Genomic DNA, 16,604 nt, shown 5'->3' with positions numbered 1-16,604 from the left:
CCGTATCCGTATCGCTATCGCTATCGCTAACGCTATCGCTATCGCTGTCGCTATCGCTATCCCTATAGCTATCCCTATCGCTATCCCTATAGCTATCCCTATCGCTATCCCTATCGCTTTCCCTATCGCTATCCCTATCGCTATCCCTATCGCTATCCCTATCCCTATCCCTATCCCTATCCCTATCCCTATCCCTATCCCTTATCAAGATGTTTAATGATATAACACTTTAAGTTCTCGCGCTTTGTACACATATTTAAAGTCACAACATACAGGTCGAACGCGATTAATTAACATTATTTTTACCTTTTTTCCCAACGTTTCGATTTAAAGTCACATACAGGTCGAACGCGATTAATTAACATTATTTTTACCTTTTTTCCCAACGTTTCGGCCAGGTTGCACTGGCCGTGGTCGCGGAAGACTGACGTCCCATCAAAATGTCACCGGAGATGTAAACAACACAAAACTACCCGATATTAATTTATATAAATGTTCGGGGTAGACAAATAAATATAATCTACCCGCTTTTAGTTAATGTTTATTTCCCACCATGTTTATTTTAAAGGTAATATTTAAATCGCGTTCGACCTGTATGTGACTTTAAATATATGTTTAATGATTTCTTATCAAGTGCTAAAATATAAAGTTTCATGGTTTTATCTTTTAAAATTAAGAAATACCATACAAACTTTCAACCTATTTTTCAACCCCTTCATCCCTTTTTTTCGAAATAAAAAGTAGCCTATGTTCTGTCTCAGGGTCTAAAGATTGTCTGTTCCAAATTTCATCAAAATCGGTTGCGTGAATTAAGCGGGAAAGCGTAACAGACAGACAGACAGACAGACAGACAGACAGACAGACAGACAGACAGACAGACAGAGTTACTTTCGCATTTATAATATTAGTATGGATTATATATCGTTGTCTGAGTACCCACAACACAAACCTTCTTGAGCTTTTTTTTTTTTTTATACTACGTCGGTGGCAAACAAGTATACGGTCCGCCTGATGTAAAGCGGTCACCGTAACCTATGGACGCCTGCAACTCAAACAGTGTCACATGCGCGTTGCCACCCCATTAGAAACTTGTACACTCCCTTTTGTAGCTTACCGTGGGTCTCAGTCAATCTGTGTAAGAATGTCCTATAATATTTATTATTTATTATTATTTTATTTATCTTTGTAGCGTAGAATAGGCTACTTGCCTTCTAGTCAAATCAGCTTCTTTTTAAGAGCTGTCAAAATGAATTTGAATTTGATAATATGGAATTAACATGAAATTGTGCCGAGAGACGTCACGGTCAACTGATTTAAGTACTTTATATCTTTCTCTCCGACTTATAAAATATAAATTGGTTATTTAAATAACTTCTGTCCATTAGACTTATATTGACCGGGATATAGACCGTGATTACCTTTTTGATTTTTGTCGAGCTCCCGATATTTCGACGCAGTTGCATGCATCACGATTGAAATACATAGGGTTCTTACATAGGGCAGACCAAGCGCACTATTGCCTGCAGAATTAAAGAACACATTGCTGCAGTCAAAAAGAACGATACTCGCAAGTCTGCTATTGCTCAACATCTCATTGAGTCGGGTGCAAATCATTGGATCGAGTTGCATAGTCCTAAGGTAATTTCGACGGAACGCCACTACATACCGAGAAGCCATTGAGATTCACAAATATAAAAATTTCAATCGTGAGGATGGCTTCAAACTATCTAATGTATGGAATCCAGTGATTTGTTTGTGTAAAAAACCGGTGAAGTCAGAATTGAACAAACGTAGTGACACTGTGAGTGTAGTGTGTTTGGACAGCCCATCGAGTGTGAACGCGACCGGTAACGCTGAAAGTAAACGCAGCCGACGCGCGCGAAGGAGGGTAGATCGCGCGCTGTCTATACAACTTTAACATCCACCCGCCTTCGTCAGTTTTCCGTGATCATGATGCATGCAACTGCGTCGAAATATCGGGAGCTCGACAAAAATCAAAAAGGTAATCACGGTCTATATCCCGGTCAATATAAGTCTAATGAAAATAACCGTGAATCATTCAAAACTCTTACTTCTGTCCATGTTTTTCGTATAATTATCTGTTTTTTTTTTTTGTGCATGGAATAAAATATTTTATTTCAACTACAGAAAGTTGCCTATTATCTAACTAGGTATTTTTATAAGTAGGTATAGAATATGTGCGGATAATCAATGAAAAAATACAAAGATATAGAACATCAAAGTTCCAGAGTGGGGGCTTGTGACTTCACTTCTAAGTAAAAATTGTACCTAGGCATGACGTCACGCGAAACTTCAACGCACTGTACCGTCGTCATTTTTCGTTTACGAGAAAAAAGAAAAAATACGTGTCTAAAATTCTTTGATAAATCTAACTGACGGACTAATTAGTTTTTTTTAGTCGTCTCGCCTATTATAAAATTAATTTATAATAGGTGCCTGTGCGCAGCAGTGGGTGATAAAGGGTTGGCATGATGATGATGATGATGGCTGTTTCTATTTCAAAATTCAGTTTTTTTTGCTGACTATACTAAAGCTAGGTACATGAAATGCACTTATTGGTTGACGCATAGTTGATAAGTTTCATAATTACTATCCTTCGTATAAATTATAACTTAGGATCTAGTGGCTAACATACTTCATAGAGCTAAAACGTGTTATTTACAGTAGACCTGCGAAATTAATAATTGTATGTGGATTTCTCTTACAGAAGGGTGCAATCAGGGTCTCAATCTAATAGACATGAAGAACGTCACAATGTGATCGGATATTTTTTGATAAATTAATTACACTATATCTGCTCATAGTACTTAGTATATAAAAATACGATCGGTGATTAAGGTTGCCAGAGCTCAACGAGGGTGCGGAGTGTTAGAGTCGGGAACGCGCATATAAAACCTCGGCAGTTGCAGGTGCCCATAGACTACAGAGATTGGCATTAAGGATAACTTGTATACGTCTAAAATATTACTCCCGGTGCCGTTGCCGAATGGCATTTCTGCGTCGCGAAATGAAAACGAAACGCCGCGAAAGGTAGTCTGGCTCTGTCGCGCCAATATGCAAGAGCGATAGAGATATATATCTACGAGCGTTTCGTTTCGTGAGCGTTTGTGTCATTCGGCTATGTACCCTGTTTTACTATTATCAGGGAATCTGGATACACAAAATGAATGATTTAGACACAAAGTATTAACAGTACATTTCAGATAGATGAAAATTTATTTAGAAATTTCACTAAAAGGTTAACCGACAAAAGGCGTTTGCATGTAAATGTCTGAATGTGAACAGTTTTATTATTGTAATAAAATCTAGAAATTCTGTGCAGTGCACAGTCCTGCTACGTCAAAATAACCAGTCTACATTGCGGTCAAATTCAATGCATGGTTACCAAATACCTATTCATACTTTTGTTTTGATATTATGCTCTAGAAAATTCATTTTTTGTTTGCAGAAAAAGCTCTAAATTCAAATTAAGAACGACAATCTTTGAGCCGACTTTTTTATTTGGATTTTTTTTCTACTTACGAGTGGCTTTGCTACTAGAAAAGACATATGTAACTCCGTATAGACAGCTACAGTCTAAGAAAAAAACGTACCTCAGAACCATATAGAAAAAGGTACGGTGACCTAGATGGCGTTACACCTTTGGGGGACGTTCGACTAGATGGCGCTAATATTAATATTTGACATTTTTACACATATCAAGCTAAGAATATGGGCCAAATTGACAAAACTGAGGTTTAAAAGTTTTAAGCTTGTGTCGAGAGATGTCTATGCACTGTGATTACACGTTTTACTTTGACAGTACCTCTATAATACTTGATCCTCTTTGCTACTATTAAATTAAAAAGGTCAAGCATTTGTTTGGATGCCTTGTTTTAAATATTTTCTTTATTTCTATTGCTAATAAGCTATATAGTTAAATGAGTTCAAAGCTGTCACTAACTATATTTTAAATACGGCTAAATTAATTCTTTTTAAGGTGTTTTTGTGTTAATAAACTTACACGAGTGTTACATTTCATTAAGAGATCCCTCAAAGGGATAAGTTCGCCTTTGTACTTCACATCTCAATGTATGCTTTTTTTTTAATGTGTTTTTGTACAATAAAGAGTTACTAGTACTACTACATTTCCTTATATTTTGTTTTGACAAGCGTACATGCGCGTTATTTTTCTCATATTTATATCTATACGTGCCTACACGCTCGTATACGGCCATATAAACGCAATACTAATGCTATTTTTTTGTCTGTCTATAAAGTATAGTAATAGCTTTAAGGTAGTAGATGCGGCCAAAGTGTCAAAAATATGCGTGCACGACTTTATAACATATACGTTGTGGATAGATTGTAATGGCATATTAGCCACTTTCCATGTTTAGCAGTAACACAATGGTTTACTGCGACATAACGCATATTGCTTGGTCAGCGGCAACCCAAACATGTATATATATATATAGGCACACCTTTATACAATAAATTGATTGATTGGAATTCATTACTTTACCTACTACTCGTGTCTATCATTTGAATACACCTCATCCCGTGACGCTGCCCATCCTCATCTGTAACATCATATTTTGTTATTACAAGAGATTTTTAGCGCTTTTCCGCATCTATATTTAACAGCTTGACATGTACCTGAATATGCAGCCATGTATCATTTGATCCTGTGGTTTCGGCCAATGCCGAATCCGTTTCTAGTTACATAGTTTTAATTACTCATTTCGTAACACGTCTTATTAATTATAATTTAAATACATTGACATTGAACATATAATTTAATTTTAACGAAAGGTTCGCTTCCTGGCTCTTTAATTGTCCGACGTATGAAGGTTTTTCGACCGCTCCAAATCCGTGATCCATTTTTTTCGATATGCGAAGGAATTCCAAGGTCCGCCATTTTTAACTTCCGCTTTTGGTGCGGTAAATTAATTATTTGGTTGAATATGTCTCGGTTTTTGTGGCGTCTAGATTGAAAGTGGGTGGTTATTTTGGTATCGGAATCGATTGATCGATAGATAAAAAACGGAGCTTTGTTGACAGTGGTTTTTGTGTGCATGCATCGACTATATGAATTATTTATTGACTGTCGTATGAGATGTGACATTCCATTCTTAAAGGGTTACGGGTATAAGGAAGCCTCAGGAAGGATGTACGTTATTAAAAATTGACATCTTTAAGGACTGTTCAATAGGGCTTATTTGTATATGTCAACAGGGCTTGTTTTTTTCTGTTTTTATAGAGAAATCACATAGAAGAACAAGCCATTTTGAAAAGACACTCCTCAGATGAGGATTAAAATAGATATTCTATTTATTCCTTCTTGTGTTATTTAACTATAAACAAAGACATATATAATTCCGTATAGACAGATAATATCTAAGAAAAAAACGTACCTCAGTACCATACAGAAAAAGGTACGGTGGTCTTGATGTCATTACACCTTTGGGGTACGCTCAGCTAGATGGCGCTAATATTAATATTTGACATTTTAAAACGTATCAAGCTAAGAATATGGGCCATATTGTCAAAACTGAGGTTCAAAAGTTTTAAGCCTGTGTCAAGAGATGGCAGTCTATGCACTGTGATTACACATTTTACTTCGACAGTAACTCTCTATAATACTCGATCCTCTTTGCTATAAAGAAATAAATTTAGCTCAGGGATTGTGGTACTAAAACTTCAGTCGGTGTTTTTATAAAATACTATTTCATTTATTCACACATCCTCGCCTCTATTGCCTGTTTTTTTTTTCTTAATTTACATGTCCAAACAATTGAGTATTAGATATTTTTTGGTATTAAATTTATTATCACAGTTTACCAGTGCGCTAGTCCGTGGGCGAGTCCGGCGTGACCGTGTGCGGCGTACGCGACGGGCGCGGCGTGCGCGAGCACGGGGGCGTGCACGAGGGGCGCGGGGTGGGTCTGGTGCAGGGACTGGGAGGACACGGAGTGGCTGCCGGCGTGCGCGATGGCGCCAGCGTGCGCGAGGGGAGCGGCGTAGGCGGCGTGCGCGACGGGAGCGGCGTACGCGGCGTGCGCCAGAGGAGCGGCGGCGGCGTACACTCCGGCGTGACCGGCCAGCTGCTTAGCGAGGATGGGGGCGACACCGGCGGTGGCACCATCGACCTGAGCCTCGTGGGTCTTCACGGCATCAACCGCCTGCCACGAGTGGTCCTCAGCGGCGTTGATGGCCTGTCCGTGGAGCTCAGCTGCCTGGTCGTGGTGTTCGCGGGTGGCGTCAACGGCGGCGCGGACGTGGTCGGCGGCTTCAACGTGAGCGTCGATGGCGGCGCCCTGGATGTCTCCGGGGGAGATGGTGGGGACGGCGGCGTGAGTCACGGCCAGGGGCGCGGCATGGCCGTAAGCCAGAGGCGCGGCATGGCCGTAGGCCAGAGGCGCGCCATGGCCGATCAGACCATGACCGTAGGGGGCAGCCAGCAGGCCCGAGGGCGCTGCGTTGGCGCAGGCGAGGACGGCGGCGATAATCTGTGACAAACAAACAATCATTAATTCCAATCCAGACGCTCCGTCGATCCGCGCAAATCCAAACACAAACACGTTCACAACACTTAGCACTGTATTGAACTGACCAGAAATCTCATCGTGCACTTCTTGGTAGACTGCTCGAGGGCTACTGATTGCTCTCATTTCGCCGCGCAGCGTATTTATAGGTGCGCGGGCGCTGGAAAAAAGTAAGCGGCTCAAGGGCGGGAAGGGTGCCAGGAAGCGGGCATTTTGACAGATTTTGCGGTCGTGATGGCCAGTTGGTTTTCAAATTATATTGTTATCGATATGTTATTTAATGTTGCAGTGATTTGAATGATATAATTAATACCGCATTGTTATCAGTTAGACTAGTTAGAGCCTACTAGTAATAGTTGTCGTTGAATTGTTTATGTAATCTATTTTACGTACAGGTTTTTTTTTGTATACTTTTATACCGAATAGTTTTTTCTCTCCCCAGGTTTTCCAATTTTAACGGTTTTTTTTGTCGGATAATGGATTATAAGAATTAAGACAGGAAGGTTGAAGGGGGTTTATTTGTATTGCGATGTCACTTGTGCCCGGATTATTAAAAATATAATCTATTAAAATGTTTAATAATAAGTAGTTAAATAGCTAGATGTTTCATATTAAAAAACATCATCAATCATAAAGCTTTTAAAAGTGGTGTAGATTTTATTTGCGTAATACATTGTTTATAATTAAATGAAGTGAGGCAATCAACGACACGATTGCGACGCAAACGGCTTTTGACATTTCCTTGAAAAATATTTGCCTTCAGGCAGATTTTTTTCGTGTGCTCAAATCCTAAGAAATTGTAGACGAAAAAGTTTTAGGCTATAATCTAATTTAAATCATTGTGTTCATAATTTCAAGTTCATAATGTCATTTTGAATTGAGAATGTAGTTTTTATTGTAAGTAGGTATGTACCTATGAGCCAAGTCAGTACAGAAATAAACCTAGAGATTAAGGAAGGTTTTTGCGTAGCCTAGAAAGCTCCAAATTTTAAAGACAACACGTGCAATTTTCACCTCTAATGGTCTTTAAATGAAAACCGACCAAGGGGGCATGTCGGCACATTGTTACTCTAGGGTTTGAGTGAATAAATACAAAGTTTCCTCAAAATCAAGCTCACGGAAATCGACCTCACTCTATTCGCCCAACGATATTTAGGGTGACCTACATCAAGGCACATCTCGGACACTGGCGATCAAATATATGAAAGAGGCGCGTTCCTAGTACACATTCTAAGCTCGTGTAGGTGAACGCGTACCATGCTTGTATGAGTGAGATATGACAGGTTGACGGTTCGCGTTTTTGACAGGCGGTAGCTGTGAGGTAACCGAGAGGGGATGGGCGGCGCTTTCAGCGGGGAGCGAGAGTGGCCATACTGTACGATAGTACTTTTTATTATACTGTTATCAAGGCGTCCAGTTGGTCGACCCAAAAATGCTCTTTTGATTGTTCCTTCATGTACGTCTGTCTGATCGTCCGCAGTTTTGCTCCGTAATTGTTAGTGCTAGAAAACTCAAATTTTCCACATACATTTAACCATGACGACAGAACGATAACATAAAAATAATTATAAAATTACTAGCTTTTGCCCGCGGCTTCGCTCGCATTAATTGGAATGCTCCATAAAAACTTCCACCCCCCATTTTAGGGAAGTGGGGGGTTAGAAAGAGCCAAAAAGTAGCCTATGTCACTCTCCATCCTTTCAACTATCTCCACTTAAAAAATCACGTCAATTCGTAGCTCCGTTTAGCCGTGAAAGACGGACAAACAGACACAGACTTTCCCATTTATAATATTAGTATGGATGGCTAAAGTTTTTATTTAAAGAAAACCGCTTCTATCGTCATTTTTAGGTTTTCTAGGACTGCCGAATCCTAGCTTGATACATACATACATACATACATACATACATACAATCACGCCTGTATCCCATAAAGAGGTAGGCAGAACACATGAAACTACTAAAGCTTCAGTGCCACTCTTGGCAAATAAGGGGTTCAAAGAAAACGAAACTGTGACATGTGTTATGTGACAGCTTGATATGTGTTAAAATATCAAATATTAATATTCGCCATCTAGCCGAGCGTCCTCCAAAGGTGTATCGCCATCTAGGTCACCGTACCTTTTCTGTATGGTTTTGAGGTACTTTTTTTTTAGATTTTAGCTGTCTATACGGAGTTATTGTCTTTGCATCATAGTCATCATCATAGAATAACTGCGGTGTGAGACTTTTCGCTTAATTCATGTTTTAAATGTACAATATAAAACATATTTTACTTTAATTTACATTTAATTTAATTTACATCATCATCATTTATTTTTCGTTTTCTTTCAACCCCTTTTTGCCAAGAGTGGCACTGAAACTTGAGTAGTTCATGTGCTCTGCCTACCCCTTTATGGGATACAGGCGTGATTGTATGTATGTATGTAATTTACATCATAATAAAGAGAACAATACAATCAATACAGACAATTAAGGACATGCTAGTAGTCTGGAAGAGATCGCTTTTAATAAAGGCTCCTGTTGTTTTATACACCATGTTTTTATTGAATTCCATTATAGGAAACAAAATAGCATAGTTAGTTTTTTTAATTCGTAACTTTTTTCTGAAAAACACCATACACCTGCGATAGAAGTTACATCAATTGCTGTTAAGAAACGGGCTTTGTGTGTTCGATATGGGATTGACATGTCATAATTTTGACACTTATTGTGAGTTAATTGTAAAGCCCGTTTCTCCATCAGCAATTAAAGTAACATCTATCGCAGGTATATGGTTTTTTAGTAAAATAATACGAATTTAAGAGAACTAAAGTAATTATGCCGTTCTGTTTCCTATAATGGACCTAACTATATAGTTAATACAGTATGTAAACCAACGAAAACCATTTACTGAAGCCTGTTAATATTTAAGTTACACAGAGCAACTTTTATTATGGGACCAACACCCAAAACGTTTACTCTCCCAGAAAAATTTACTCTCCCAGAGGAAATACTTACTATAAAATAAAACTACCTATGAAACTGTCAGAAGATATTTTCGTGATTTCGGGGTTGATCCCATAGTAAAAGTTTCTCAGTATCACCTGGACATTTACGGGTTACAGTAAATGGTTTTCGTTAGTTTACATGCTGTATAGCTTCGGCATATGCCCAAGTTAACGAAATTTAAAAAAAACACGGTGTACAACAGGAGCCTTTATTAAAAGCGATCTCTTCCAGACAACCTTATGAAATGTTAACTCTTAACATAATTTAACATTCCGATACAGGGGTAATTTTTTTGCCAACAGCAACATTGTTGCTTTGTCTGAAAACCTTTAAAATAGTCATTAAAGCTTGTTTTTACATTTTAGGCCGTAAACGTGTTTGATTGGCGATTATTTCCGCAGTCCGAATAACAAGCACGTCGAGGCGTGCCACTTCCTGGCTAGCAATCACTCTAATTATTTTAATATCTAGTTTTAGCACACATATTTACAGCCATCTTAAAGGCCGGCAACGCGTCTGAAACACTTCTGGTGTTTCAGGTGTCCATGGGTGTGATCTCTTACCATCAGGCGACCTGTCTCTCATTTGCATCCTATCACATAAAAAAAGATTGTGCGTTTTTAAAAACAAATGGGTACTTAGCCAACATTACACAAAAAATCACGTCAATTCGTCACTCCGTTTTGCCGTCAAAGACGGACAAACAAACAGACGCACACACTTTCCCATTTATAATATTAGTATGGATTCATGAAATTCATGGTGTTGTGACATACTGTCAATGTTTAACTTTATTATTATAAATGGGCTTACTCTTGACCACAGACTAGCCAAAAGCAAAGACGTGGCCTACGATAGAGTGAGCTCGCCCAGAAGATGCCTGTTCACTCTTGACTTGCGAAATAAAGCTTTTGTTCATCGATTTAGTATCCAACACCAACCACAAAATTTCAATTAAAAAAAAACCGACATAATGGACCGATTTTCGTGAAACATGGCTAAGAACACTCCTAATTTAGCTTTCAAACAAATAAAAAACGAAACTAAATCGGTTCATCCGTGTGGGAATTGGTGCGGGAGCTACTATGACACAGAAACACACATTCACACAGACAGACGCGTCAAACACCCCGTCGTTTTTGCGTCGTTGGTTAAAAATTATGATTTAACAGTCTGTGCTAGCAAATCGTGTTTATGATTTTTATAATGTAATAACTAACTGCGCTCCAAAACTCGCATTGCTGATGTTGGCAAAAAAACCGCCAGGCTTAAATGGGACTGGGTCGGCCACGTCTATCGCATGCATCCGGATAGGTGGGCTAACATAGCCACCAAGTGGATGCCGACGAAGAAGCGAGGGCCGGGCAGGCCCAGGCAAAGATCGCGAAACGATCTTGACGCCTTTCTGAAGAACTGGCCGGAGGAAACAGAGAACAGGGAGTCATGGAGAGCCAGGGGAGAGGCCTTTGCCCAGCAGTGGGACACTCAAATAGGCTAACAAAAAAAAAACTAACATTTTAATACAGTACTATAAAACAATAGATACTTATAATATGAGTTTCCTAAGACAAGACAAATTAAAATCTGGGTGTGTGCTTTAAACCTATTACTATTGTTGTATTCTTCACATGCTTATGGTCTTGGATCATTAGTGCTTAAACAAAACGATATAAATAAGGTAACGGCGGCTATCAACGCGGGTATCGAAATCGACGTCCATTACCGCCGCATTTGCAAATACGCATTTTGAAGGCAAACCGACCAATTTCCTAAATAAAGTTACTCACACAAAGGAAGCCTGTTTAGTTGACTAACGCACATATAGGCGCTAGAGAGTGTGAATGAAAGAAGACACTCGCTATTTGACAGTTTTTGCCACGGGGCCGCAAGAAGAGGTTGTGTCATACTAACGCGTGACGCTAAACCTAAGTGAACTCCAATCTCATTTAGTAGTTTACGTAATAATTGATGCATTATATGAAAGTGATGCATTTTAAATTATTGTTTATAGTTTTCTACATGACTTCTGAGTACTTTTTACGTATTGTTTAGCCTGGAAATGTGTTTAAAGTGGAAATTAAAAGACAGCGGTGAAAGGCGCCATTTCGTGAGTAGATTCTATTACTGTGGTATACCACAGTAATGGTTAAAGTAGTGATATTAGTTCTTTATGTTTTATTTTAAGTATATGTGATCAGTTATATAATGTCTTACAGTTGTTTTAATCTTGATCTATTCACGCTATCAAAGAACTATTTACGTGGTATGAAAAATATTCAATAAAACCTTAATTTTTAGCAAAAACTTCACTACTGATTTCGTAGTTTCTATGAAAACCGTTAATTTGTCAATTTTTTTAAACATTGAGATAAAGTCTGATGTTTACTTACCAGTTATGTAAACTTGGTTTTAATATAAAGTTGCAATATTTTATTTTGATTTGTAATGAAAATACATCTGTATGACATTGTTTTTATTGGTCGGAATTTGATTTTATTATACTCCAATTTATGCCTATCACCGATGGTACGATCGGATTACCCTCGGTAATGGAATGTATAAGAATCTATTACCGATCCATGCAATATTTGTTTGGGTCGGTAATAGGTTCCTAAAGAAGTATCTATTACCGAGCGACATATTAGTCTTGTATCAAAATATGACATTTAGAGTACCGTAAGTACAGATTTCTTAGATGAAACTGAGTCTTCTGTGGGTATTCATAAAGGAAGATAGTATAGGTATATGTATTTGTCATAATTTGTATATTCAACCGTCGGTATTATGCTCCAAATTTTGAGATGGGTTTCTATTTACCGATGGCAGAAAAACACTGTCATTCATACCCTCGGTAATGAAATCTCAATTCGCGTTAATAGAACCGCAGCCTGTTCATTACCACGGTAATAGAAAAATTAGGTATGCTGGCTTCAATAATTATTTTATGACATATAATAAACTAAAATGATCCAAAAACTCTTCAAAACTAATAGTTCAATAAATACTCTTCCATAAAAAAATATTTGTGGTCGTTAACGAGCTTTGATACCCCTAATTTTTTGGAATCTTTTGAAATCTTCCTGAAGTACCACGTTAATAGGCGCCATTACCTTACTGAGAATAAGATAGATATCCAGATATTATGACTTTACGTCGAATAGTGTTGGCTAGTTTTAGTATTTTATCCTTTAACCTCTTAGAATTGTTCACCGGTGTAGTGTGTCAGCTTCAGGCACTGGGCCTTCTCGTGTCGTTGCCGGTAGCACAGTATAAAAATTAAAATTTTGAAAAAACCCCCGACTGCGACATAGTAGACCGATTTTCATGAAACATGGCTAAGAACACTCCCGACTAACTCAGCTTTCAGACAAAAAAACTAAATCTAAATCGGTTCATCCGTTCGGGAGCTACGATGCCACAGACAGACATACACACAGACAGACAGACAAACAGACAGATAGATAGACAGACAGACAGACAGACGGACAGACAGACACGTCAAACTTAAAAGGGGGTTAAAAAGAGTATGTTTATGAGTAGACCTTCGCTAATGCTTCGGTTAGTTACTAACTAGGTAAGTAGTTTAGTAAGACATAATTGCATTCATTGCTATCCACGTAGCAGCCAAACGGTCGGCGTAAACAAATGTCTTCTTAAATATATAAAAGAAGAAGCTGACTGACTGACTGACTGACTGACTGACTGACTGACTGACTGACTGACTGACTGACTGACTGACTGACATATCAACGCACAGCCGAAACCGCTGGTCCTAGAGATTTCAAATTTGGCACGTAGGTTCCTTATATAGTGTAGAGGAGCACTAAGAAAGGATTTTTCAAAATTCACCTCCTAAGGGGGTCAAATGGGGGTTCAAAGTTTGTATGGGGAAACAAGATTAGTTTGACTATTTTATTCGAAACTTCACAGGAAGATTCCTTAAGACATATGTCTGAATACGTGTTTCAGATTTTTTGAAAATTTAACCCCTAAAATGGTGAAAAGGGGGTGATAAAGTCAAAAAATCAATATGAGTATCGTTTTTATGGTTTATCGGGTCGCTGATCACAATAAATACAACGTTTTTAAAATCTAACGAGGCGGAAGTGAAATACCTTCTCCCCTGTTGTGGTGCAATGGGGTTTAAATATCAAAAAAATATATAAAAGAAGATATTGACTGACTGACTGACATATCAACACACAGCCGAAACCGCTGGTCCTAGAGATTTCAAATTTGGCACGTAGGTTCCGTATATGGTGTAGAAGAGCACTAAGAAAGGATTTTCCAAAATTCACCTCCTAATGGGGTCAAATGGGGGTTCAAAGTTTGTATGGGGAAACAAGATTAGTTTGACTATTTTATTCGAAACTTCACAGGAAGATTCCTTAAGACATATGACTGAATACGTGTTTCAGGTTTTTTGAAAATTTAACCCCTAAAAGGGTGAAAAGGGGGTGATAAAGTCAAAAAATCAATATGGGTATCGTTTTTACGGTTTATCGGGTCGCTGATCACGATAAATACAACGTTTTTAAAATCTAACGAGGCGGAAGTGAAATACCTTCTCCCCTGTTGTGGTGCAATGGGGTTTAAATATATAAAAGAAGATATTGACTGACTGATTGATATATCAACACACAGCCGAAACCATGGGTTCCTTATATGGCGTAGAGGAGCACTAAGAAAGGATTTTTCAAAATTCTCCTCTTAAAAGGGTGAAATGGGGGTTCAAAGTTTGTATGGGGAAACAAGATTAGTTTGACTATTTTATTCGAAACTTCACAGGAGGATTCCTAAAGACATATTATGACTAAATACATGTTTCAGGTTTTTTGAAAATTTGACCCCTAAAGGGGTGCAAAGGGGGTAAAGTCAAAAACACAATATGGGTATCGTTTTTATGGTTTATCGGGTCGCTGATCACGATAAATACAACGATTTTAAAATCTAATGAGGTGGAAAAGAAAGTAGGGGTGGGGATAGGGATAGGGATCTGGATCGGGATCGGGATCGGGATCGGGATAGGGATAGGGATAGGGATATTGATAGGGATAGGGATAGGGATAGGGATAGGGATAGGGATAGGGATAGAAATAGGGATAGGGATAGGGATAGAAATATGGATAAAAATAGGGGACGGGGACGAGGATAGGGATAGGGGAGGGACGGGGACAGAGACGGGACGGGAACGGGGACGGGGACAAAGATAGAGATAGGGACGGGGACAAAGATAGAGATAGGGACGGGGATAATAATAGGGATTGGGGTCGGAATAATCGGTCGGCAATCGATATCTAGGCAGTGTAAAATGCAGGTGGCTCAGTGGGAAGGTATTAGTAAGTAGGCATCGGCGAGTATCCTGCATCTGTAATAACTATTACATTCAATGTGCTGTAAGAAGATCGTTGTTTGCTTGCCTTTTATATGTTTACGTTTGCAATAAGTATAAGCAAAATGGAAAAAATTGTAAGCGATAATGCAAGGAAGTACTTTTTACCCTACCGACCATTAGCGTCGAGATACTGGCTATGTGGGTTGTATGAAGTTTCCCCAGTATAAATATTTATAAAGGTAAAATACATACATATTCGTACCTACTACCTACGCTGTTGTCGCTGTGTAACAATTCTACAATCATTGCAAGAATTTCTTTAAAAACAATAGGTGTAAGGTACAGTCAGCCAAAACCGGACCGTACAGCAAATAGATCAGTTACAATGGCCCTCCAGTCGAGAATTGCCCCGCTTTACCTTAATCGAAATAATCGCGGACAGATGTACCTACAAAGAAACCTACGGATCCAAATGAAAATCTTATTTTTTGTAAACGTTTCAATAAGAATACTTTTATTACGCGGGCGAAGCCGCGGGTAAAAGCTAGTCTAACTATAATCACAGTATTGACTGATTGACAAAAATAGTAATTTTTCGCCTTTTAGTTCATTAAAATTTCAATATCAAATGTACAATTACATCCACGCTAGCACTTAACTTAATCGTTCCTTTGATAGGCGAAGTTAAATCTTCTAACTGCAGTTTAGGGTTTAATTTGAGTTTGCAGTAAAACAAAGAAAGACTAGGCCATTTGGTTTCGAGCATTGCATGGCCGATAAGGCTGGCTATACACTGGCGATTAAGATGAGCGATTGTGGTTGGTTGGAAACGAAATGGTTTCCCATAATAAATAAATAAAATAAATAAATATCGGGGGACACCTTACACAGATCGACCTAGCCCCAAACTAAGCAAAGCTTGTACTATGGGTGCTTTGCGACGATATACTTACATATATTTAGATAAATACACACTTATATACATAGAAAACAATAATAAATAATGTTACTTAAATGTGGTTTCGTATTCAAGTTATCTTTGTTGTTTGTGTACTTTCCTACTTACTTTGCATTACATTAATCGTATAAATAAATAATAAATAAATAAAAATAAATTCGCTTCAAGACATATTTTTGTTAAAAATATTTACATAATTATATAAGAAACTAAGACTAAACTTAAAAGCTAGCTAAGCTATAGGCCCTTGAGGCATTGTACCAAGGATACCTACTCGCGATATTTCCTCGCTGTATCGCAATGCTGATACGTTGTGCGAGGAAGTCACCAGCTCTTCGGTCACCAGTTACTTCAACCAGACGCTTCCTGGCTTCTTTGAACAACTTGTTCGCACTGGGACCTAGAGTTTCTCCGCCAAAATGTACAAATTGGAATATTTGACGATTGTATTTTTGACGTTTAGATGCAGTTCTCGCTCGCACTGATAAAGGGGTAGGGTAGATAACAAAGTTTTAAATTTAATTTTTAACAAGCAGAAACGTCTGCTAACGATTCTAAACATTTTTTATATTAAAGGAAAAATTGGAAAAATTTACGCTTCCGGCGGGACTTGAACCCTTTTTGCAATCCGTGCAATGCTCTTAACCAATTGAGCTACGGAAGCCACGCCGGACATCGCAAATCTTTCCATGCCTTTCCTTATGTACACACGTCTTGGGGTGACGTCTAGCGCCATCTACCGACAGACTATTACGTCTTGTAACGGCACTGGA

At 38.5% G+C, this 16,604-nt stretch overlaps 2 protein-coding genes across 4 annotated transcripts in view; one reads left to right on the top strand and one right to left on the bottom strand.

Annotated features, from left to right (window-relative positions):
* LOC125238814 (WD repeat-containing protein 7) overlaps positions 1–16,604 on the top strand; it is a 191,326-nt gene that overhangs the window by 107,960 nt on the left and 66,762 nt on the right. The gene's annotated exons all lie outside the window — the stretch shown is intronic.
* LOC125238819 (pupal cuticle protein PCP52-like) lies at positions 5,711–6,685 on the bottom strand. Its single transcript, XM_048146266.1, has 2 exons — positions 6,617–6,685; positions 5,711–6,512 (listed from the first exon to the last, which is right to left on the bottom strand). The coding sequence occupies exons 1-2, from the start codon at positions 6,626–6,628 to the stop codon at positions 5,841–5,843; spliced, it is 684 nt and encodes a 227-aa protein (XP_048002223.1). The 5' UTR covers positions 6,629–6,685; the 3' UTR covers positions 5,711–5,840.

Source organism: Leguminivora glycinivorella, chromosome 24, assembly GCF_023078275.1.
Source record: "Leguminivora glycinivorella isolate SPB_JAAS2020 chromosome 24, LegGlyc_1.1, whole genome shotgun sequence".
In the NCBI taxonomy this organism is placed as follows: domain Eukaryota; kingdom Metazoa; phylum Arthropoda; class Insecta; order Lepidoptera; family Tortricidae; genus Leguminivora; species Leguminivora glycinivorella.
Note: the sequence above shows the minus strand (reverse complement) of the source record. Positions and strands in the feature narration are given on the sequence as shown.